We start from the raw sequence: 24,460 nt of genomic DNA on the forward strand, positions 1-24,460 counted from the left end.
TATTCCTTTGGTTTCTTTATTTTACATTTTATTGCAGTTTGTTATGTTGCTTTTAGCTTTTATATCTAAGTTGTCAGTCACTTACAGAAGTGACACGGGGCAATGCATTGCTTTTGAAAGCTGCATATGAGTTTTCTGTAGCCATATCAAAATATCTAATACATGGAAGGCCTATAAAACAAAAAAGGTATTCTGTATTTCATCCTTTCTGTATTTAGGTGTACTTCCTTATTTTTATCTTTTATAAGGGTTTAAAAGGGGTTTGCATAGTCTGCTGCTTTCCTGAATCGAAGCTGAAGAGATGTAAACCAGGATACGATTTTGTAGTCTTGGGTATTTTTATTATTTATTTATTTCTAAAATTTATTATTTCAGGGTAACTCTGGGCAGCTTACAATCTTAATAGATAAAAACTATACAAAGCTAAAAAGACATAAATAAAATACATTGAAGAGCCAAATATTGCAACCCCATTAAAAGATGGAATGGAGGGGAAGTGGATCTGTTATTAATTGATCAACCACCTCCGCTGTGATGCTTCTACATTGGAGCCCCAAGCTTACTGGCAAAGTCAGGTCTTTTGGCTCTTATGGCTCCCAAGTGAAGAGCAAGATGATCTGAAGGGCAGGTGCAATGGCAGATAACACTCTTCTCCTGAATCCTGCCAGCTGAATTCTTGGACTGATAGGACTCAGACCTCCTCAGCTGGTAGGAATAAAAGGTAGAGTTGGAGTTTTTAATATTTCTGCATAAGTAGCAGTACTTGCTAAATACTCTGTCTGTAGTTTATAGTCAATTAAAGTTAAAAAAAAGTCTTATTAGGGCCAGCCCTACCTATTAAGCCTAATTAAATAGACAACTTAGATAGCTTATCTTGTGAATCATTAAAAGGGAGCAAAGAGTTACTTGATCCTATAAGTGCAATGAAATCTGATGGCAAATGAACCACTTTATCCAAAGCTGCATATTCACTCATGCTGACCAAACAATAGATAGGAGAAATATTTCTTGTATTTTTATTTTCCTTAAATTTTCTTTTCTTTCACCCATTACAGTAGGAGAAAAAATAGTTATATTGCCTCTGAAGGCTTTTCAGAAGTCCAAAAGGACTTGAGATTCTGCAGACCATGTTTCTGTTCTGAAATACCTTGGGAATGCCCTCATATAGTGGAAATCTGTGTCTAATGGAGAAATGGCTCATACTGATTTCTGACTGACATCATCCTAACAGTATTGCCATTGTAACACCACGGCACTTCTAGAGCGAGGTGACAAAGCATTAAGGAAAGGCAGAAACAATGGGGACAAAGGTGAAAATCTGAATACCTTTCTTGAAGAGAGACTCTAAAATTAGAATAAATTATCATTGGTGAGCTAATTCTTTCCCACACTGGGTTTGTGTGAGGAGAAGGGTACTAGGAATGTGCTGTTGACATTGCGGATTAACCCCATGAATCAAGCAGGTTGCCCATGCTAATTCACAAGGAACTTCATGGAAATCTAGGGCTGGAGGAAGGGAACAAAGTGGCTCCTCATGAAAGAATGAACAAGAAGATGTTGGAAAGACAGCATACAACTTTCTAGGGTAAGTGTAGATAGGAAATAATTCAACAGTCTCAAACAAGATTCGAATGCAATAATAGTTGGGCATTATAAGCCCATCCTGAATACTTCAGTAACTCGCATAGTCATGTGGCCATCCAAGAAGTGCTGAATAGGAGTCTGTTCAAATGCTTTTTTAAAAAAATAACTAAAGAGATGTTCAAATTGTTCGATAATCTATTCCACCACAAAAATTAGAGGAAGTGGGGAACCAGAAAATGCTAACTGAATTCGTTCAGCCCAAAAGAGAAAGACTCCAGCACCTCTCCACCAGTAATCAGCACCCAGATCAGCATAGATTAACTCCAAGGTTAACTTCAGACGAATCAAGTAAGCAATACCCCAATGAAGAAACAGAGCCGTCAGTAAACAGCCCAACCAAAGAATCTCTAAGACCACCCTACCCACATTGACAGGCAAGACACCAGACTATAACCTGACGGCAAACATCACTCCTTATTAGCACTGATGATGTTACCTGGTTATAGTAATGCAATGATTACAAGAAAACAAGCAAGTTCAGAGAGCACCAAGGACCCCTCATTTCAACCCTGAGCTATCAATATTCTCCTTTATTGAATGAATTCTGGCTAGCATCAGTCCTGCCTAGAATCTGTAGGAAGTGAAACATTCAAATTGATTCATGCCAGGATTCTTTTGTTTGTTTGTTGTTGTTGTTTATTATATTTATATGCCGCCCTTTCCCCCCGAAGGGGACTCAGGGCGGCTCACAACTCAAACCAGGGAAGGGGAATACAGACAAAAAATTAAAACGAAACATAACAATGCATAATTTAAAACACACAACAGTCATACCATTCGAGACGGGGGCAACAGCTCTTTAGCCCCAGGCCTGTCGGAACAGACAGGTTTTAAGGGCTTTGCGGAAGGCCTGGAGGGTGGTGAGGGTTCGAATCTCCACGGGGAGTTCGTTCCAGAGGGTCGGAGCAGCCACAGAGGAGGCTCTCCTCCGGGTAGTCGCCAGTCGACACTGGCCGGCGGATGGAATTCGGAGGAGGCCTAATCTGTGGGATCTAATCGGTCTAGTGGAGGTAATTGGCAGCAGGCGGTTTCTCAAGTACCCAGGTCCAATACCATGAAGGGCTTTATAAGTGACGACTAGCGCTTTGAAGCATATCCGGAGACCAATAGGCAGCCAGTGCAGCTCGCGGAGGATAGGTGTTATGTGGGTGAACCGAGGAACACTCACGATCGCTCGCGCGGCTGCATTCTGGACAAGCTGAAGTCTCTGAATGCTCTTCAAGGGCTGCTCCATGTAGAGCACGTTGCAGTAGTCCAGTCTAGAGATCACAAGGGCGCGGGTGACTGTTGTGAGGGCCTCCCGGTTCAGGTAGGGACGCAACTGGTGCACCAGGCGAACCTGGGCAAATGCCCCCCTGGTCACAGCCGACAAGTGGTGTTCAAAAGTCAGCTGTGGGTCCAGGAGGACTCCCAAATTGCGAACCCTGTCTGAGGGGCGTACTGTTTGACCCCCCAGCCTGAGAGATGGAACACTTGGCCAATTAGTAGGAGGGAAACACACCAGCCACTCAGTCTTATCTGGATTGAGTACAAGCTTGTTAACCCCCATCCAGTCCCTAACAGCCTCGAGGCACTGGCACATCACGTCAACCGCTTCACTGAGTTGGCACGGGGCGGACAGATACAGCTGCGTATCGTCCGCATACTGATTCTACATAGGATTTGCTTAAAATTCAGCTACAGTGCTAACATGGCATCATAAGGGCTCAATAGAAGACTGATCAATTACTTGTGCCTCTGTTTTGCATTCCTATTATAATATGTGGGTTACCAAGATTTAGCTGAGCCCAGTGAGATTCATGTGTCTCTCATATTTCATAAAGGAGTACTTGAAAGTATAATATTAATACAACACAATTCAAAAACTATTACATTCTTCAAGTTAATTATGATTATATATCATCTTTTACAGACTTGCATTTGAATGCGTGCAGAAGACATTGCCTTATGTTGGCCTATTGAATTCAATGTTATATATACTGCAAGTACACACACACAGGTCTTTTAAACCTATTTTAATACAGTCAGGTTTAGCCTAGGACGTTGGTGCTTTATTACTTTGCCATAATGTGTAATAAAATATACAACGGCAATGTAGTAAACACATATAACAACCTGACTGTAAGCTGAATAGTTCTGTGCACAAAATGTTGGTATAGGAAACCTGCCTTGACTGGAAATGGAAAAGCTCAGGCATATTCTCCTTTCAGCCTGCCTCTCCCTCTGCCTTCTTGGCATGACAATCCAGGCTGAATAGGAGATATCACCCCACTGTGCTTTCTCGCTCCAGAGAAAGGAACACTAGAGTTGAGCAGTTAAATGAGAAGGAGGAGAAGCAGAAAGCAGCAGATGCCATGCTTTAATGTTCAAGAATGCAAATTGGGTTTTTGCACTACTGCTGGCTGTTTGAGATAATACCTAATGCAGTTTTAAGCCTATCAGATGTACCCCAAAGATTGTATGTTAGTAATAGTAGCTCTTTTCTATTTAATACCTCTCAGTCATGGCGATCTGTTCCAACATGGCAGAACCTGTGTTTGCTTTCCAGTTTCCAGAGATCGATGTCCTCCTGGGAAAAACAAACAAGCCATATGAGAACAATCAATGCTCCCAAACATTGTAATTCCTCTCCAAACTGAACAAAGGAGGGAAAAAATGAGGGAAGCAGGACAGACTGAGTTGGCACAAAATCCTTTCAGAGCCCTGCTGTCTTCGAAGCTTTTAACTGTTGCTGATGATTCAGTCAATGCGTAACACCATCCATAAGCTGGAAATGGCCCTCTAAATGCTGGCAGCCTCCCACATAGTTACATCTTTATCCAAATCCTTGTTGGGTGTTCTTATATCAGCCTTATGAACTCTTTTACAGGGTATGCCAGGCATTGTACAGTAGAAATGCCTGTGAAAAGGCTGTGGAATAATTAACCTTGCCCACTGTAGCATAGAATTTAAACTGCTCATGAAGTTCTATGCCAAAAAAGCCAAGCAAAAGCTTCCCACAGAAATCAGTGAGCTTTAGAATTGGCCTTAAAAAAAGGGAGATGATAGGATAAAAAGCTAAACCAGTGACTTTCATTGAGGTCTGCTTCCTATTGTGATAGAAATACAGCTATCTCTTCTGACAGAGATTGAATGGCACTAAAAACCACCCACTGACTTTCTCCCACTGATTCCTCAAGTGGTATTAAAGGACTCAAGTCCTTTTTTTTGTAACTGGTTATTAATGCCTGTGCTTGCTGGTAGTGCCGCTGGCAGACTTGGTCTACTGAAATTACATTTAGAATGTAGCATCTACAAAATCGGCCCGCTGCATGATCAGATACTATGATCAAATGTCAGCTTTCACAGGCTCTTGATGGGCATCATCAGAAAGGTACAAGAACATAGCTGTCTTCTGAAAAGTAGAACATTTTGAAACTAATATTCAGAATTTTAATTTCAGTATCAGCCATGGTACCAGCTTTGAGCGCATAACTTGTTACAGTGATACAAATATTTTTCCACACACTGGAAGAGAACTAGCTATAAGATACATTTAATTACATTTTGGATGATGCTTGGGTAAGACCAACACAATGTGGTTTAATGTTTACAGCAAAGGCTAAGCAAGATATATGGAGAGGTTCCTTCAAATACATTATTATTTTGTTAAGGAAATGATATTGACAAGCTAAGGAAGTGCTAATCTTTCTGGACTTTTAAAAATCATTTCAGATCAAGAGCTGAATCTACTTTACAATTTTGGCTGATGTCTCCTCCTTGTGAATCCCCTTCGGGAAAAAGGGCGGCATATAAATGCAATAAATTCAATTGTGCAGTCTTAACTTTTGTAAGGTAGCATCTCTTCTGCCCTCAAGTAAAGGTAAAAGTTCCCGTCACACATATGTGCTAGTCATTCCCAACTCTAGGGGGCGGTGCTTATCTCCGTTTCAAAGCCAAAGAGCCAGCGCTGTCCGAAGACGACTCCATGGTCATGTAGCCGGCATGACTAAATGCCAAAGGCAAACGGAATGTTGTTACCTTCCCACCAAAGGTGGTCCCTATTTTTCTATTTGCCTTTTTATGTGCTTTTGAACTGTTGGTTGGCAGAAGCTGGGACAAGTAACGGGAGCTCACTCCATTACATGGCACTAGGGATTTGAACCACTGAACTGCCGACCTTTCTGATCAACAAGCTCAGCGTCTTAGCCACTGAGTCACTGCGTCCTTCATCTGCCGTCAGAAAAGATGGCATCACAAAAATAAATTTAGATCATCATGTGTTGTCTATATACATTTTATATCACACACAAAAATCACAGTTTACTAAGATGCATGTTGATGGCTTCAAGGAGAGGTTTAACACAACATTGGGAATATTACTGATAATGTCAGAATGCGAAGTATAATCAACATTGGTAAAATTAGCAGCATATATTCACAATTGGACTAAATTCAAGCAAAAATAGTTTCCATGCATATTATATATTACATAGCAAGACAACTGTAAACATTATATTACACTACATTACATTTTAAGGGGAAAAGAATTGATTAAAGAACTGAAGTTAGAAATACAGAAAATTTTGAATTGTATAAATCTTCAATATCAGTCAGGATAAAAATGGGAAGTTGGAAACTAAATATTTACTCAATAATGCTTTTAGCAGATCCCTCCCCCCCTTTTTTCTCTTTTCTCTTGGTTGATTTATCTTTAAATAATAAATAGTGGAGATATTGGCATTCAACTCAGACATTTAAAAAGAAACATAATCCTTTTCCTTTTTGTTAAAAACAACTCAATGCGTGTTGCTTTTTAATCCATTATCAACAATATACTGAGCACTAACTGCACAATTTTGCTATTTCTTTGTCCACCTACCAATTCAAAGTTTGCTCTAATTTTTTTATTTTTTGTCTGTTTAGTTTTTTAAAAATATTAATAAAAATGAATTCCTTCCTCCCTCCTTTCTTTCTTTCTTTCTTTCTATCTTTCTTTCTTTCTTTCTTTCTTTCTTTCTTTCTTTCTTTCTTTCTTTCTCTCCCCCTCTCTTTCTTGTACTCGTCAAATGAATGTACAAAAAATTTCTGAGATGCTACTGATGACAAAATGTCTTACATTTTGCTTGACAAATGTTCTTTGTAACACAATATATTTGAGAAAATATTATATTGTGAACAATTGAACAATTGAACAAACAATTGCATTTGGGAGTATGTTCTAAGAATGATACAATTATATCAAGGATTAGTTGTGGTTAAATTCCATGGGTTGCAAATTTTGCTTTTCCTGTTATTGTTGAGATCTTAGTCTTAATTATTAGTTTCTACCCATTGCAAAAGGGCTTGTTATCCACATCCATAGTAAAGGCTGTTGATATTTAACACTTATCTAGTCCAATATCGGGTATAATATTTTCAGTTGCCATTTTCCCTAGCCTTCCGCAACCTATAACTGTTGCTGTCCATGTATATTGGGGCTGCAGCTCTAGAATTGCATCTCTCACATCTGAAGGGCACCAAATCCACTGTTGGTTGCCTAATCCTTTTAATAGATCTTCCAACATGTCTTTTTTTATGTGCTGCTGAACAGCAAAGCAACCGCAACGTGTGAATTTCTTTAACTAGTGATTCAGAATCCTGTTAAGACAATATGTTTGGCAGCTGCCTAAAGCCTCACCAGAAGGGAATGCATTATATCAAAGTTATTATTTCTCTTTTCATTTAACATACATTACTTTTCTTGGCTAGCCTTTAAAACAAGAGAAGAATGCAATATTTAGAATGTAACATGCGTTTAGAATTCTAACATTTCTTTGGTTACTACTTTTGTTTTAAATTGAAAACAAAATCTCTTCAACATAGTCACAATATCTGTAAAAAAAAAACCTCACATGTAAGCTTTGTAATTGTTGCCAATTTTCTGGATTCGGATGTCGTACTTGGAGTCCACAAAACTTTCTGTCGTGACATACGTTTTGGCCATGGCTACCACACTTACAATGTCCTGGAAATCATGCTGGTTCTCAATTTTCACCTATGATTGATAAAGATCCAAAACAGAAAAATGAAAAACAGTGCAGTCAGTCAGGGATTACTAGGAATTACTGTCATTTTGCTGGGTGAAATGCCCTGGGATGGGAATGCATTTAAAAAAACTTGAGGGATAGGAGTTGTAAGACATTTCTGTGCTCACTGCTCACCTCTTTCAGAGAAACAGAATCGTAGTTTTGTCCATTGCTCAATTCCTCCAAAGCTATTTGAAATAAGCCTACTAATCATCTTCATTCCTATCAATCTGAGAATAATAGAACCACATAGTGTCATGAATTGGTGTTTGGGGCTCAGGACCCCGGACAGCACCCCGAGGTTTGGGAGCTGGTTAGAGTTTTTAAATAGGATTCGGGTTAATGTCAGAGTTTCAATTAACTTCTCCAATGAAATAAGACTCCGAGGCTTGAAGTTCCTCAAAGTTCAAATTTATTAGAGATGTCATATTTGCACATCTGGAAAACCCGAATCTGAAAGCTTCCAGGTTTTTCCCACCCAAATGAATGTCAAAGTCCCTGCCCAGCACCCACATGTCCATCACATGGCCCAATCAGGCATTGTCCCAACTAAAGATGTCTCCCAGTCGCACTCCTCCAGGTGCAGGACAAGATGTCCTTGACTCTCTGACAAAGGAAAGTTATTGTGACTATATATCTCGCATATTCCATACTATCCCTCCTCCCATTTTCCCACAGCTTTAAATGTGGAGGCTGGAAGGCCCAATGCAAAAGATGGCTTCCAGACCTGACACATAGAGAGGCAGAATAAGAAGACAAATCAATCATCACAATACGTTTGCTATTTTCCATGATTTGTTCTAGATAACTATTTACCATATCAAAGCTATTGCAAGTCTTGAAGCAATGCCCCTCTCCCAATCCTTGTCATCATTCCACAGAAAAAGGAAATGAAACACATTCTTGTTTGCTCTTTCGTGTTTTAAAATATGTACTGTGTGTATTTTCCTGTTCGCAAAATATATAAATCAATCTGATGCTTGCAATGGTGTGAAGCTGCCTATCAAGACAACATTGCTTCTCTACTAGAGATCACCTTAAAATGGAAGGATAGCCCAGAATGCCCTTAGTATATTCTAAAACAATTGCAGAATGTTGCAAAAACAGGAACAGCACTTCTATGCTGCCACCAACTTGATTGCACTGGGGTAACCAAAATCAATTCTCCCACCTCCACCCCAAAAGGGAAGGGGAAAAAAGACTGAGAAACAAAATAGGCCTCTTCACTCTTTTATGTAAAAATAGTATCCCCCTTCCTGGACTTGTTAAGAGGGCTAAAACTCAGAAAGAAAGAGAAAAGATAAAGCAAGAGATCCTTCCTGCAGAAAAATACCTATAGTCTCTCCAAAATCTCCCTGTTGAAAAAGATTATGATTTGCATCATCATCATCATCATCATCATCATCATCATCATCATCATCATCATCATTATCATCATCGCTGTTTTGATTAAAACAGAAATAGGCTCAGACTAAACTCAGTTAACATGGGATCACAAGAAACCAGAGCTGCTTTTGAATTGGCATAAAGACCTCCTTGGAAATGTCCTTGGAGTGCACAGGAATTAATAGAGCAGAGGTGGGTGGGGGATACTAATTTGAATCTCTTTTGTGGAACTGAACATCTACCCTCCAACCTGGAAACGTGATGGGTTGATTCTCACTTAAATCCAGTTCAATTTGAGGCATGTTCTTGCACAGGAATAGGAAACTCAAATACAAAGCCCAAAGAAGGTATAAAAACCCACCCACTCTCAACTCCATTTTGTCAGCTGTACCAGAACTGTATGCTCTCTGTGTGTTGGTTCTGTTCACCAATAAACAGAATCCTTCTTTCCAATCAGCCTCCATTTTATTCCCAGTTTAGAACTGGACCTGGATTTTTCTTCCAACAGTCTCAATAGCACAAAGTCTGACAACTACTGCAGAATGCCTTGCAGTTGGCTGGAACTGTTGCAACTGGTACAGAATGCAGCTGTTTCAAACATCCTAAAGGAAATACGCTATATGCTACAAGTCAGGTTTCAGAGTTTTCATAATAACTTTTAAGGTCTTAAACAATGGTTAAAGACTCTGAAGTCTGAGAAATATCTGTTCCAGTAATATGTATCCGAAGCAGGAAGAAAGCTCTCTTAAAAACCGCTGTGCCTGGGAGATATGCATGATGTAAGAATGTGGGAGAGGGCTTCCTATGTTCTGTCTCTCCCACTCCCTCTTTCTTTGTCTAGAGTTTTTAAATGCCCTTCCCTAATATTGTACAATATTGCTCTGTTTTTTTTACTCTTACAGTAAAATCTTAACATAGCCCGAACATGCTCTATGATTCCTTCTGAAAATCTGTACCTCTATATTATGATTCCTTTTGATTGAGGCTTTTAAAAGTATTATTTATATGTATTGCATGTTGCTGTGTTAATTTATGTATATCACGAATTATAACCTTTTCTGAGATTCTTAAAGATACAGAAATTAAAAAAACCTGAAGTTATCTCAATTTTGCCTGGTGCTTTTAACATGTCATACACTAAAAACCATATCATCCTCAAGCTGGAGATAATAACTATATTCATTCATATCATCTGGAAAGTACCAGATTGCAGATGGAAGTTCTGTCTCAGTTTGGTTTTGTATGTGGTTGAAAAGACACCAGTGTGTGTATGTAGTAGCAGTTTGCAAATTTAGGTAAATATGTGATGTGGCCTGCAAAAATCAGGATAACAGCTAGATAGCTTTAAAGAGTAAATGTTGGAATGGGGGGCAGTGGAAAGAATAAAAGTTAGGGGTTTTATCGCTTTGGTGCCATTTAGTGATTATTTGACATTTGCAGTGCCAGATCTGGTAGCTCTAGGTTTAGGACCAGAAAGGCTTATTGGATCTTATCCGGACTGCTTTTTACCAAGAATTGTTTGCTTGTCCCTGTCTTTACAGAGAAGGGTGCTCTTTGAGAGCTGCATGACAAAGAAAAATGAACAAACATTTTTCTGGCATGGAGTGGACCCATGTTGCTTCTGTCTGTTTGTGCAGCTGCTGGAGATATAGAATGTCTATGTGGAAAAGAAAGCAATTCTGCTGCCATTTTTAACTTTTACCATTGTAAATATATTATGGAATTGTAGAAATATATACTTTAGATGTTGCTAACAACCCCCCCAATCAGTGATAGTGCTTATTATTTTAACATGGTGTGTGACATTTGCAATAATTATACTATAGACTGCATTGCTATTAACTGTCAATATTATAAAACTGGATGCTCTTCTGTCATTAAACTTAAACATGTTAATAAAATAATCGCATTTCTCTTCCTGATTAAACATATACATCTGATTTTTTTCTCAGTGTTTGAGACTGTGATCTTGTTGGAGCCAACTTACCAACTTGTATTGTGCAATAAACATGATTTTTTAAAAAACAGAAATAAAAAAGCATAGTAAGCTGCATTTGGATAGAAAAATAGACATCTTAGAGCCACTAAGCTTGATGCTATGAAACTCCTTGCTGCATCTAATTTTATTTTTAAAATATTTACAGTAAATTTAACAGCAAAATTCTGGTGTCTCACTTTGCAACCCCAAATGCATTCTTACAAAATAAAAGAGGACTTCATGTGGAAATGGACCAGGGCTGGGTTCCTGCCAGTTCTAACCTCTTCTATAGAAGAGGTTCCACAAATCTACAGTGCCGTTTAGAATCAGTTCCAGCTCCCTCCCTCCGTCCGTCCGCACATCATCAAGATGAAGAGTGAGAGGAGGAATTCTGGGAGTTGAAGTCCACAAGTCTTAAAGCTGTCAAGTTTGAATACCCCAGGGGTTTTTTTCCCTAAAGGGTTAGGGGTGCAAGGGTCTTGTAACTTGACAGCTTTAAGACTTGCGTGTTTCAAATGCCAGAGTTTCTGAGCCAATATTTTGGTTGCTAAGCGCCAAGCCACTCCCACTTGGTCACATGTCTGGCAAGCCACTCCCATCTGGTCACGTGTCTGGCAAGCCACTCCCACCTGGTCACATGTCTGGCAAGCTACTCCCACAAAGCAGGCCACACCTACAGAAGAGGTTCTAAAAATTTTTGAAACCCACCACTGAAATGGACTAACCCGCCCCAAGAAGACAGAGCTGAAATAGCAGAATATCTAGCAGTCCAAAGGACTAACTTCACCATTTAGTCTTCTAGTAAATTGACAACTTGGATTCAAGCTGGCAACTTCTTGGGCTAGCATAGGGGTGCCAAACCCGCGGCCCGCATCCAATGCATTACACACTGGCCATGTCCATCCCCGGTTTAGCAAAAGGGGAAAAAATAATATGTCACATGACTACAAAGTGACCCTGTGAGTTTGACACTCCTGGGCTAGGAAGTTAAGCAGGATTGGTCAAATATGTGAGTGAAGGGCCACAAAAAACACCTCAAGAAAACTGTGTCTGTGGTCAACAGAAGTTGTACTTAACTGGACAGCATCATTATTTTTTATATCAGTTACACAATTTGAATTCTAAAGTTATTGTTGGAATACTGCAGCCCATTTAATAAATTGATACATGACTTAAAGAGGCGGGTTGCTGTTGACATCATCTCAGGGCAGAGATGACTCTAGAGCAGGAGTGTCAAACATGCGGTGTCACAGTGGTGTCACGTGACTTATTGGGACTTTCCCCCCCTTCGCTAAACCAAGAGGGGGTGGGGCCAGCACATGATGCATCTGGCCCGCAAGCTGCAGGTTTGACACCCCTGCTCTAGAGTCATCTACAGGCTCTAGGAAAGATTAGTTGGAGATCAACTTTATTCATGTCAAAACTTTGATTCAATTTTCTTTCTTCTGGAATGCTTGGTTTGGTTTGGTTTATTAGCATTTGTAGGCCGCCCTTTTCCCTGAGGGGACTCAGGGCGGCTCACAGGAAACCAGGGAGGGGGGAATACAACATTAAGACAACAACATATAATAAAATAGTAAACAACATGCATTCATCATTCGGGCGGGGTAGCGATCCTTATCCCCAGGCCTGACGGGCGAGCCAGTTCTTCACGGCTATGCGGAAGGCTTGGACGGTGGAGAGGGTACGAATCTCCACGGGGAGCTCGTTCCAAAGGGTCGGGGCTACTGCTGAGAAGGCCCTCCTCCTTGTAGTTGCCAGCCGACACTGGCTGGCCGATGGAATGCGGAGGAGGCCTAGTCTATGGGATCTTATAGGTCGTAGGGAGGTAATTGGCAGAAGGCGGTCTCTCAAGTAGCCAGATCCACTGCCATGTAGGGCTTTATGGGTGATTAATAGCACCTTGAAGCGCATCCGGAGATCGACAGGTAGCCAGCGCAGCTCGCGGAGGATAGGTGTTATGCGGGTGAATCGAGGTGCACCCGCGATCACTCGCGCGGCTGCGTTCTGCACTAGCTGAAGTCGCCGGATGCTCCTCAAGGGCAGCCCCATGTAGAGCACATCAGCCCCATGCTGATCCCCTTGTTCCCCCTTTAAGTTTACTTATTATTGGTAGTCCAAATAAATGTAAACTATTAATCCTGAAACTGGTGGCCTCCAACTGGGTTGGGATTTTAACTTTCAGAATTCTAAATGCTGGCATGTATCATGGAAGTCCGAATTCATCTGGAAATCATCAGATTGAGGAAGGAAGATAAAACCTGAAGCCCATTTATCTATCTACAGTAATATAGAGTTTTAAAAAAACTTGCTGCATTTACACATAGCTTTCTTGGCAAGCCAAAAACAGTTGGAAACAGAGTAATCACATCTCAGGAATTCTTTAATTTGGATTACTGCACTCAGTAGGATGTTGACTTGGGTTTCCTGGCCTAAATGACCCTTCCCAATATATGGGTTTTTATGAAAAGATCAGGGACGGAAATTATTATACAGCCCACAAGCTCTCTGATTATTCTTTCCAGAACAATTTTGCTATTTCGGAGTATTACGTCACAATGATTGGAATTTAGCTAATCTAAACCTCTGAAACTTCCAGTAAGGGCAGACTCTCGTGGTTTCTCTTTCTTTGGAAAGATAGGAGCCATGGTGGTGCAGTGGTTAGAATGCAGTATTGCAGGCTAATTCTGCTGCCTGACAGCAGCTTGATCTTGATCGGCTCAAGGTTGACTCAGCTTTCAATCCTTCCAAGTTGGATAAAATGAAGGCCCAGATTGTTGAGGGCAATAATCTGAGATTCTGTGAAGAGGGCTGTAAAGCATTATGAAGCGGTATGTAAGTAGGTGTCATTGCTATTGGCATTTGACCAGACTGCAATGTTATAACCATGGAGTAAGCATCTTGCTTCTAAATACTATGTGAACACAGTCTTGTCTCACACAATGGCCAAATAAGAGTGTGTGAAAGAGCAGAAGCCGTATACTCTCTTGATTACAGACTTCTTAGCTTTGAAATGTCTGTATGTGTGTGTGTGTGCATGCATGTGGGAGCATGCTTTTTTCAAGTCTATGCTTGAGAATAGGAGTGATTGCTTATTGTTAAAATTTGATCCTCCAACTTTATTAATGGGTGGCATTTTTGCCAAATAAAAGTGACAGTGTTAAGTACTGTTAGGAGTGCTATCTAATAATCCAGGACGCTGGGATTAAAAGGATTACAAATTTCATGTCCAGATAATGTTAAAATATTGTGTTATCTCTACTTGAAAACTTCTTTGAACTTTTTCCTATATTTTTCAGCCAAATGATCCCAAGAGCAATTAATGTTCAAACAAACAAACAAACAAATGAACAAAGGAAGTGGATGGTCTCACTATGCCTTTTGCAACTTCCTGTATCTGTTTTTTTAAGCAGATATCAGCATCCAAATAAAAGTATTCTGTGCTGATCTGCTGAGGTCCAAATAGATACAAGCATAATTGTATCTGATCCTTGTCTGCTGAGGGGTCAGTTATGTTTGCATGAAATCAGTTTGTGTACAGTATGTTTTTTCCCCTTTATACAACCACACACAAAAGAAGTAACTGCAGAGAAACATTGCAGATTTGAGGAAAATATACATATTGTACTTCTTACATCTCACATCTTCAATGAGTTTGAGGACTTCAGGAAAAGCATTGGGACACCACAACTTTGTAGGTACCCAGGAGCCCTCAGCATTTTATCATTATATAGGTAGTCCTCAACTTACGACCACAATTGAGCCTAAAATTTACGTCGTTAATTGAGAAATTTGTTAAGTGAATTTTGTCCCATTTTACAACTTTTGTTTGCCAAATTTGTTAAACAAATCACTGCAGTTGTTAAATTAGTAACTTGCTTGTAAGTGAATCTGGTTTCCCCATTGACTTTGTTGAAAGTTCGCGCAAGGAGATCACATGATCCAGGGACACTGCAACTGTCATAAATATGGGCCAGTTGCCAAGCATCTGGATTCTGATCATGTGACCATAGGGATGCTGCAACAATTGTAAGTGTGAAAAATGGTCATGTCACTTTTTTCAGTGCCATTTGAACTTCAAGTGGTCACTGAATGAACTGTTGTAAGTTGAGGACTACCTGTATATACCCATTTAATTTCTCACTCAGTTCATAGATTGTTTGCCTTCTAATTAACAGGCAAGGCAAGGCTGAATCCAGACAGCTTGGTAGATCTTCTGGCTAAAGGAGCCAAAGCTGACCTAAGTTTGACTGTTGCACACAAAGTGCCTTATTTCACACACACAAGTGGGCTCTGCACTGCTGACTCTACCTCCATAGCGTGCTTCAGAATAAGGAATAGCATAGCATAACACAGCACAGCACAGCACAGCACAGCACAGCACAGCATAGAGCTGGAACGGACCAGTCGACCATTCAAGCAGGAGAACCTATACCATTTCAGACAAGTGGCTGTCTAGTTTCTTCTTAAAAAGCTCCAGTGATGGAGTGTCCATGATTTCTGATGGGAAGCTATTCCACTGGTTAATTGTCCTCACTATTAGGACGTTTCTTCTTAATTCCAGGTTGCTTCTCTCTTTGATTAATTTCCAACCATTGTTTCTTGTCCTGCCCTCTGGTGTTTTGTAAAATAATTTGATCCCCCTCCTTTTTGTGGCAGCTTCTCAAATTCTGGAATACTGCTATCATGTTACTCCTAATTCTTCTTTCCTTCAGACTAGCCAAAGCCAAACCCTGCAGCCATTCTTCATATGTTTTAGTCTCTAGGCCTTTGAACATCTTAGTTGCTCTTCTCTGAACTTTTTCCAAGGTCTCAACATATTATGTTAGAATATTAGAATGTTATTGGCAGTTGGCGTCTGAGTTTCACCTGATGTTAGCTGCTTCAGGCAAAGACTTTGACAATTCACAGACTGGCTGCTTTTTAAATTATTATTATTATTATTACGTGGTTAATCTTTGGTGAGATTCACAGCCTTTGGGGCTGGTTGGTAGCTCAACAGCTCGAGTCCTAACCTAGGAACTGTTCAGGTAACGTCAGAGGATATAAGCTGTTCCAAGTAGGATGGTTTTTTGTAGAATCAGAATGTTCAAGTCTGATAAATTTAAAATTTCCAAATAGCGAGGTAGCCCTTTGGGTATTGCTTCAAGGACTCCAATTACAATCAGGGCAACACACATTTTCTTTTTCCACAGTCACTCAACTTCAATTTGCAAGTCCCGGTACTTTGTGATTTTTTTCTTGCTGTTTATCTTCAATTCGTGCATCTCCAGATATTGCAATATCAATGAACCATACTTTTTTCTTTTCAACTATTGTTATGTCAGGTGTTTCGTGGGCCAAGTGCCTGTCAGTCTGGATTCTGAAGTCCCACAAGATCTTGACTTTCTCATTCTCTAAAACCTTCTGAACCTGATGTTCCCAGTGGTTTTTGCTGTACTCAAATCCAAACTTTTGACACAATTTCCAGTGAATGATCTTAGCAACGTGGTCATGGCGTTTTAGGTAGTCAGTTTGTGAAATTATTATTAATTATTATTATTATTGTTGTTATTTTTAAAAAAATAGAAAAATAATTTGGGGTAATCAACAGCGTTGGCTGATTTGTCAACATGCCAACTGCAGGTACTTGTGTAATGTGTAAGCAACTGCTGATGAACAGTGTATGAAGGGTGGGATATCTTTGTGCTGAAGTGAGGAGCTTGGATAGAAGTGCCCATATTTCAGAGCTGGGAAAGGAACATTCAGTAGAGGCAAAAAGCTGACTTTAAAACTGAGTATTAAAAAAGTACTGAAAAAAAATCAAGGCAGAAGACAATGCAAGATCAGCCCTTTCTGTGGCTCAGGAAATTAAGTTCATATGTTGCTCATGGCTTTATCTCCCAGGTCACTGTCAATGTTTCCCCCTTCAATTCCATTAACTTTTTTTTGAAAGGGGAAAGCTTAATTAGGTTATAAATGAAAAGTGAAAGTATCTGGACTAAAGATGTATACTTTGGCTCCTTTCAAATAGGAGGAAATGGAAATTTAAAGAGTGGCTTTGTTTCCATGGAACACACACTGCAGGTTTTTTTTTTTAATCTCATAAGTCTTAGGTTACATGTTCAATTTTGGGTGCTCCTAATTTGGTGTTCAATAAACACATTTCTGAACTAAGTGTTGCACACTGTATTTTTGGTTGGAACCACTAATTTGATCGATTTTTTTCCTTTCTCCGAATATAAGCAGCTCTGTATTAAGATAGATCTTTAGGTTTGAACAATTGAGTTTTATAGATAAGAGGTAGCAAATCTTCAGTAAACTAAGTGAAGAGTTTGGTTCTATCCCTAAAAGGCAAGGTGTGGTTTGACAAAAAAGAAGCAGCTTTTGGCCAGTGATCAGACTCATATATTAGTAAAGCTGTATGGAAATTTTATTTATTTAATTGCACAAAGGGAACTCGGACTACAGGTATTAGTAATCTAATTAATTTTAATACGATTATAAGAGAAAAAGAGACAGAAGGAGTTGCAATATGCTGGACATTGGTGTGAATATTCAATAATGGCTAAGAAGTCTGAATTAACTATTCTTTTTGTATTGAAGATATGTGAATGTACAGTATGTGCCTTTAAATGTTTTGAGATTAAATATGAGATTCTAGGAATATTTAGCTTGGAATAACAGAATAACAGAGTTGGAAAGGACCTTGGAGGTATTTTCTGGAGAATATTTTGATTTACATTACTATGAAGTTCTTTTCAAGAATATATATTTCATATACACAGACATAGACAAAGGGTGGAAAGCTTAAATATCGCTTACATTTTTTCTTGAAAGAATACAAGCACTAGCTCAGTGTGATATGCGTTCTACTAATTTCTCATTTCAATTTCCCAAGAGCTTCCATTTAGAAACCAAAGACTTAATTATTTTGCAAAGAAGTCATGCCAAGAAACAAACTATAAATCTTCTTACAGAAAGAATTTTAAAACTCAATTACAATGCTTCAGTTATTTCCATCTACAAGAGGTTTATTCTGAACAATCCATGTTACTAATAATTTCTAGAGACTGACATTGTGACACAATGTCACTTTCAGAAAAAAGATTTAATAATTGAGCTCATTATTCGAGCTCAATTTACAGCAAAGAGTGCAGCTGGTAAAATGAATCAGAATTTGTGAATGGGACGCTTAACCTGTGTTACATCTAAACTTATTTGCCCTCCTTTAAAGAAAATATTTGCCTGTTGTCAGCTAAAGACTTTTACTCTTTTCCTTTTGCAAGCAGTTTTTCATACTTCAGAATCACTTATTTCTAGCTTTGGAAAAAGCATGATGATGAACAAACTTTCTCCTCTAAAAGACTTGATGTTTAAACAAGACATTAATGACCTTATTTTTGGTTACATGTAAAAAAACAAACAACCCAAATCCCCAAAGCATGAAAATACTCCACCCTAAATAATTCAAATAGTAACTACAAACAACTAAGTGTTGGTCCATGAATTGCCTTAAATAGGTACTTTAAAAAAGAGAAAGAAATATGACTAACAGGGATATGAAGAAATCTCTTTATTTGATCTAATTTTAGAGGCCTAAAAACAAAGTTAAAGTTACAAAAATACACATTACCCATAAATAGGAAATGTACTTTCCCTTCAATATAAAACTGGCACAACACTGTTCCATGATCTGGTCAAAGAAAGGTGAAGACTCTATTTGAAGGAAAGTGGTACGGTTGGGAGCCAGGTTATTATATAAATGGCATATTTCACAATGAGTGTTTTAAGTTTCATATAGATATGGAGAAATTTGTAGATATATCCTGTCCTGTCATTTGGTCAGTAATAGCAACAGCACTAGAAATAGCACTATTTTACAACCCCCTCTAAGCCCCCTCTAAGCAATTTACAGAGTCAGCATATTGCCTCCAACAATTTTGGGTCCTCATCAGAGGTAGGTTGCTCCCGGTTCAGCCTGGTTCAGCCGAACTGGTAGTGGCAGTGGTGGGAGGCTCTGCCCATCCACCTGGACACTTCTGCACATGCGTGAGCATGAGCAAACTGGTAGTAAACCAGTAGTAAACCAGTTATCAACCCACCACTGGTCCTCATTTTACCCACCCCGGAAGGATAGAAGGATGAGTCAACCTTAATCCTGGTGAGAATTGAACTATCAAATTGCAGGCAGCTGGCAGTCAGTAGAAGAAGTCTGCAATACTGCACTCTTACCACTGCTCCACTGTGGCTCATAATAGGTCTAGAGAAAACCTTTGCAACAATTTTTTTGCGCGCTGAACCAGCAGTAATGCCAGCAGCAACCCACCCTTGAGCCGTGACCCATGACTCCTTTTTGGAAACAACCATCTGATCTTGGAGTCTTGCATGATGTTTGTGTCTGTATGACAACCTTGACCTATATCTTGGAACTTTTGTTAAATAAAATCCATTCAGATAAGTTTCTTTCAGAGAGTCTCTTTTGGCTTGCAGTCCTTGTCTGCTGGTATATTTTGGCCTTAACTAAACAGCTAATAAATGAGTATATAATTGGAATTTGAATCAGGAGACCTGGGAGATTTCAATGTCAGCTTGTACGACCTGGCTAGTATTACATAAATATAGAGTGGGACAAGTTAAAATTCAAAAGATTCATTCGTAAGAACATGTAGCTTTTGTTATTAATGTAGCTTTTGTTATCAATCTGTTTATACCTTTTGAGATTTCTTGATTTACATATAATTAATGTAGTTCAGCTCATCAATATAATTCAGATTGCAAAGGTGGGCTGGTTGAAGAATTTTGATGCTGGTGTGAAATAAAAATGCTCCATTCAAATGACACCATTTATGTTCTTATGATTTGGAGGGTTGGTCACATTATGCCACCAACAATTCTTTTGTTGTCTTTTGTATTTTATTTCATGGAAAAAGGCAAGGAGAGTGAGAATAGGGACAATGATAACTGTGACAAATAACAGCAAATATGTAATTGGGAAAATATGTATTGGGGAATTAGAAAGTAACCCTGCAAGCTACATTATGAGAAATATTTAGTCCCATGCTTTGTATCCCTTCTTAAAATATTTTTCTTTGAAAAAAATATTTGCCACCTCAGTAATTCTTGTCGATAATTCTATAAATTGAACAATCAGTTTGGGTGTTCTCTGACAGTAAGTATTAGAGGAGTTTCATTGTGTGGGTAGTTTGTTTCCAGTTTCTGATGTCCAGAAAAAGTATATACACATCTTCCAACAAAATGAATACCCATGAAACTTTATCAAAAAGTACCTGACCATTGAACTCACTACTGCACAATCAACACAAGCTGCGAAAAGACTAATTCTGCTATACACCAAAAATATCTCAAACAACCTAAAGACTATTGTAATCAGCAAGCCCTCCAAAACATTTTAAGTAAACCAAAGACCAATTCGGACAAATACTCAAGCAGTAAACAATAACCTAATCAAGGAAATACTAAGGAGAAAAGAACACTCCTAGTAACACCGATAGGACAAGCTACAATATATAAACAGCAAATTTCACTCTTTTTTAGCACTGAAAATGTTACTTGTCTGGTAACAAATTGTTTGCAAGAAAACAACCAAGTTCAGAGAGCACTAAGGACTCTACAAGCTTTGTTTGCCAGGGGGAGAAATTAAGGCAGAGAACTTAATTTTCTTCCTACAACAAATCTAATAGTAATAGGATTCTCCTAAAAATCTGATGGGGAAAAGTGCTAATGCTGTAAACCATCTTATTTCAGTTTTTCTCCCTCTCCCTCTGTAAATAAACTTTATACCACAGAAATGTTGAAAACCTCAATGAATCCTTTCAGAAAATCTTACCATTAAGAAGCAAAGTATATAAACATAACCATAACTGAAGATAATGAACATTTACTTCTGACAATTTTGATCCTACAACCAAACTAGTAAAGAAAAACTTCTGCTGGGGTCACTGAAGTTGAGGCACCCCCCCCCCCCCAGGATATCACAAACTATCAGATTAGTTTATATAAAATCAAAGTCAAAGACCAGTTATTTTCAGTGCACATTTCTGGATTGAGTATAGATAAATTGCAAGATTAGATCCAGGAAAGGCAATTATCTTAAGTTACTTTACATGGGATTACTGTAGAGGCTTTTGCATGGGTGAAGATAACAAATGGACTTGCCAAGGATTGAGTTGCCCTCTTAAGATGTGGCATCCAATTAAAAGGAAGCATTGTAATTACTGGCTTCCTTTTAATATAAAATGAAATAGAATACATCAGAATGGCAATATATTTTTGGCTTGTATAGAATTCCAAAGTTTGTGCAGCAGGAAATCTTGGCTATGACAGCCAAACACAAGAACTTATCTGATTTCTAATTTGCTCTGAACTCTTGATCTGTTGGCCGGTAGATCTGAATTTCCTTCCTGCTGGTTCAATCAATAGTTGGCATTAGATAAAGTAAATACGCATTGAATTATAAATCTCTCTCTCTCTCTCTCTCTCTCCCTCCCTCTCTCTCTCTCTCTCTCTCTCCCCTCTCTCTCTGCCCTTCAGTCAAAAAAATTACCATAGAAGATGACATTATAGAAGAAATTTTGAACTAGATTGAAGAGCACTTGGACAATTTCATGCTCAAACCCAATATATCAACCCTAGAAGATGGAATTGCTTAATCAATCAATTGATGTGATGACATATGGATGTGAAATTTGGACAATGCAGAAGTTTAAAGTTGTATAGTTGAAAACATGAAATGGCAAATGCTGAACATAGCATAAAGTGATAAAAATATAAGTATATAGGTTTGCCGAAAGATAGGAGTACATAACATAGCTAAATAGATTGCCTCATGGAAATGGAATGGGCTAGCCGTATCACTTGATGAGCATATCTATGCTGCAAAACAATAATCCTTGATTACATATGAACTAATCTTAAGAAACCTAGAAAATGTCCAAAGAAATACTGGGAAGTTGATACAATTTAATTTGAAAGTATTGTGAAAAAGCTTTAAAGCAGATGAAGAGGCCTTTATTCTGAAGTGGATTGATTTGGGGCTGATAATAAATCATGTATTTTCATATGCACATATGTGTGCATTCATGGGCTGTGATGGTTCAGTAGTTAAAAACACTGGGCTTGTCGACTGGAAAGCAGGCAGCCTGGGTTTGAGACCTGAGCACTTCATGATGGGGTGAGCTCCTGTACTTGCCCAAGCTCCTGCCCACCTAGCAGTTTGAAAGCATGGAAATGCATGTAGATAAATATATACCACTTTGATGGGAAGGTAACAGCATTCTGTGTGCTTTGACATATAATCTTGCTAGTCACATGACCACGGAAATATCTTTGGACAATGCTGGATTACAGAGTGATGATGTTTTCTTTTTAGAAATGTATGTTCCTTTGTCTGGAATAATTTGCCTAATTTGTGGATTTTTCCAATCCATAATGGAAATACAAAAAGCATTTTAAAAAGGTGGATGATCACAGTGGCCCAGTATTTAATTCAAATGGAAGCCAACTATATTAAAATTAATAAAAATATATAAACATTACGGAATGGTACAACCAATTCACTTTTTAGGCTTCTTTACTCTCAATTTAAATTCTACCAGCTTTAGTCTCTCATTTGTTTGCTATATATTTGGTACTGGTAGGTTTACAAATTGTACTTAGTTATACCGTGGTTTTAATTGTATAGGTTGAGATATGTGCTAGGCCAGCGATGGCAAACCTTTTTTGGCTCTCGTTCCATAAGCGAGGGAGGGGGCATGCGTGGGCATGCCGCACTCATAATGCAATGCGTGACCCCCAGTGCATATGTGCGCATGACAGGTGCCCCCCATTTTTTGCATGGTTTTTTCTCCCTCCCCAGGCTCCAGAGGCTTTATAGGAGCTTGGGGAGGGTGAAAACAGCCTCCCCGGGCGCTCCAGAGGTTTCAGGAGCTTTCCTGAAGTCACTTCTGGTTTGTCCATTGGGGCATTTTTAGTCTTCCGTAGCCTTCAGGGAAGCCTCCGGAAGGCTCCTGAAAGTTCCGGAGGGCTTAAACCAGCCCTACGAGCAAACTGGAAGTCCATTCCTGAACTTCTGGTTTGCCCGTAGAGTCAGGTTTTTGCACTCCAGAGGCTTCAGGGAAGCTCCTGAAGCCTCCAGAGGGCCACCGGGGGGGGGGGGCAGGGGAGTCTGTTTTCACCCTCCCCAGGCTCCTATAAAGCTTCTGGAGCCTGGGGAGGGCGAAAAAGTCAGCTGGCCAGTGCGTGCATGCACGCTGGCCAGCTGACAGGCAACGCCTCACTTGCCCTGACAAATGCCTCCACATGCCACCTGTGGCACACGTGCCATAGGTTCCCCATCTCGGTGTCCTAGCATGTGTTGTATGATCCAAAGCTATTGTGATTTTCTCAAATATCATGATTAAGCAAGACCCACATAAGGCCGGTAATTAACTGTTTCTCAGATTAGTTTAGTTCTTCCTTACAAGGTTGGTTGCCAAGCAGAGAAAGTGCTTGTTAGACTGAAGAGGTCTCAACTTTCTCCTTACAAATGAATTGCCACTTAAGTTCAAAATCAAGTTCTTATTTGCCTTGGAACAAAGAAGATACTGATATAAAAATAGACTTCCAGGAAAAATGGCTTTATTGGGCAGAAAAACCAAGTTATAGCATATTTTGTAGCGTCTGAGAATTATTCTAACTAATAATAAGATACTGTTATTTTCAATGCCAATGGATATCCTAGGATTTATTTTTGCTTTATTTTATTAAAACTGAATGCACACAGACTTATGTGCCAGAAAAGGGGGAGAAGGGGGAGAAGCAGGAATATTTTGCCATGTTGCTGTTAAAGGCTCTGCAATTAAAAATTCTGCTTATACAATGAAAGACAGAATCTAGCTTTCCTAGGAAACAATTATCCCTGATACGTTTCCAGGTTTTGTGAATTTACCATGGAAGAAAATATACTTGCCCTCCTCATATTATATTTCCTGTAACCGTTTTTTACTTCAATATCCTGCCCGCTAGATAATAACCATCTGTTTCTTTCATATGGTCTGGCCAACACGATCAATATATGGCTTTACCTCTTTTAAGAAAGGGCTGAAACAAAGATTTTAGAAGTTTGACTTATTGGACTGAAGAGGTTCTGCATATTCATGTGAGAATGTCTATGCACGTGCTTACCTTTCCCATTCCTGCATGAGCATGTCCCAGCTTGATGACCATTGGAAAAACTGGAGTTGTGAGCTGAAAAGAGAAAGAAATTGTTATCAAAGTAGAACATGAAAGCCTGTTTCAATGTTGCGATTTCAGTCTGGATGTGTTCAACAGATCCTGGAAACATTTGGTTATCATATGATCAAAAGAAAATATGTCTGACAGTCTTATGGAGAATGAAGCTTTCAACAAGCACTTCCCAACAACT

General features: G+C 39.1%; 1 protein-coding gene across 1 annotated transcript in view; it reads right to left on the reverse strand.

The window, feature by feature from the left end:
- Positions 1 to 24,460, reverse strand: part of SYN3 (synapsin III) — a 197,091-nt gene that overhangs the window by 18,439 nt on the left and 154,192 nt on the right. Inside the window, exons 7-9 of the mRNA XM_087723116.1 lie at positions 24,220 to 24,282; positions 7,518 to 7,660; positions 4,139 to 4,213 (exon numbers count right to left, since the gene is read on the reverse strand). Coding sequence (XP_087579242.1) covers positions 4,139 to 4,213; positions 7,518 to 7,660; positions 24,220 to 24,282 — 281 coding nt within the window. The remainder of the gene's footprint in view (positions 1 to 4,138; positions 4,214 to 7,517; positions 7,661 to 24,219; positions 24,283 to 24,460) is intronic.

The sequence above is a fragment of the Thamnophis sirtalis genome, unplaced genomic scaffold (genome assembly GCF_051295495.1).
Source record: "Thamnophis sirtalis isolate CommonGarterSnake01/CBP01778 unplaced genomic scaffold, rThaSir2_p1.2 scaffold_9, whole genome shotgun sequence".
NCBI lineage: Eukaryota > Metazoa > Chordata > Lepidosauria > Squamata > Natricidae > Thamnophis > Thamnophis sirtalis.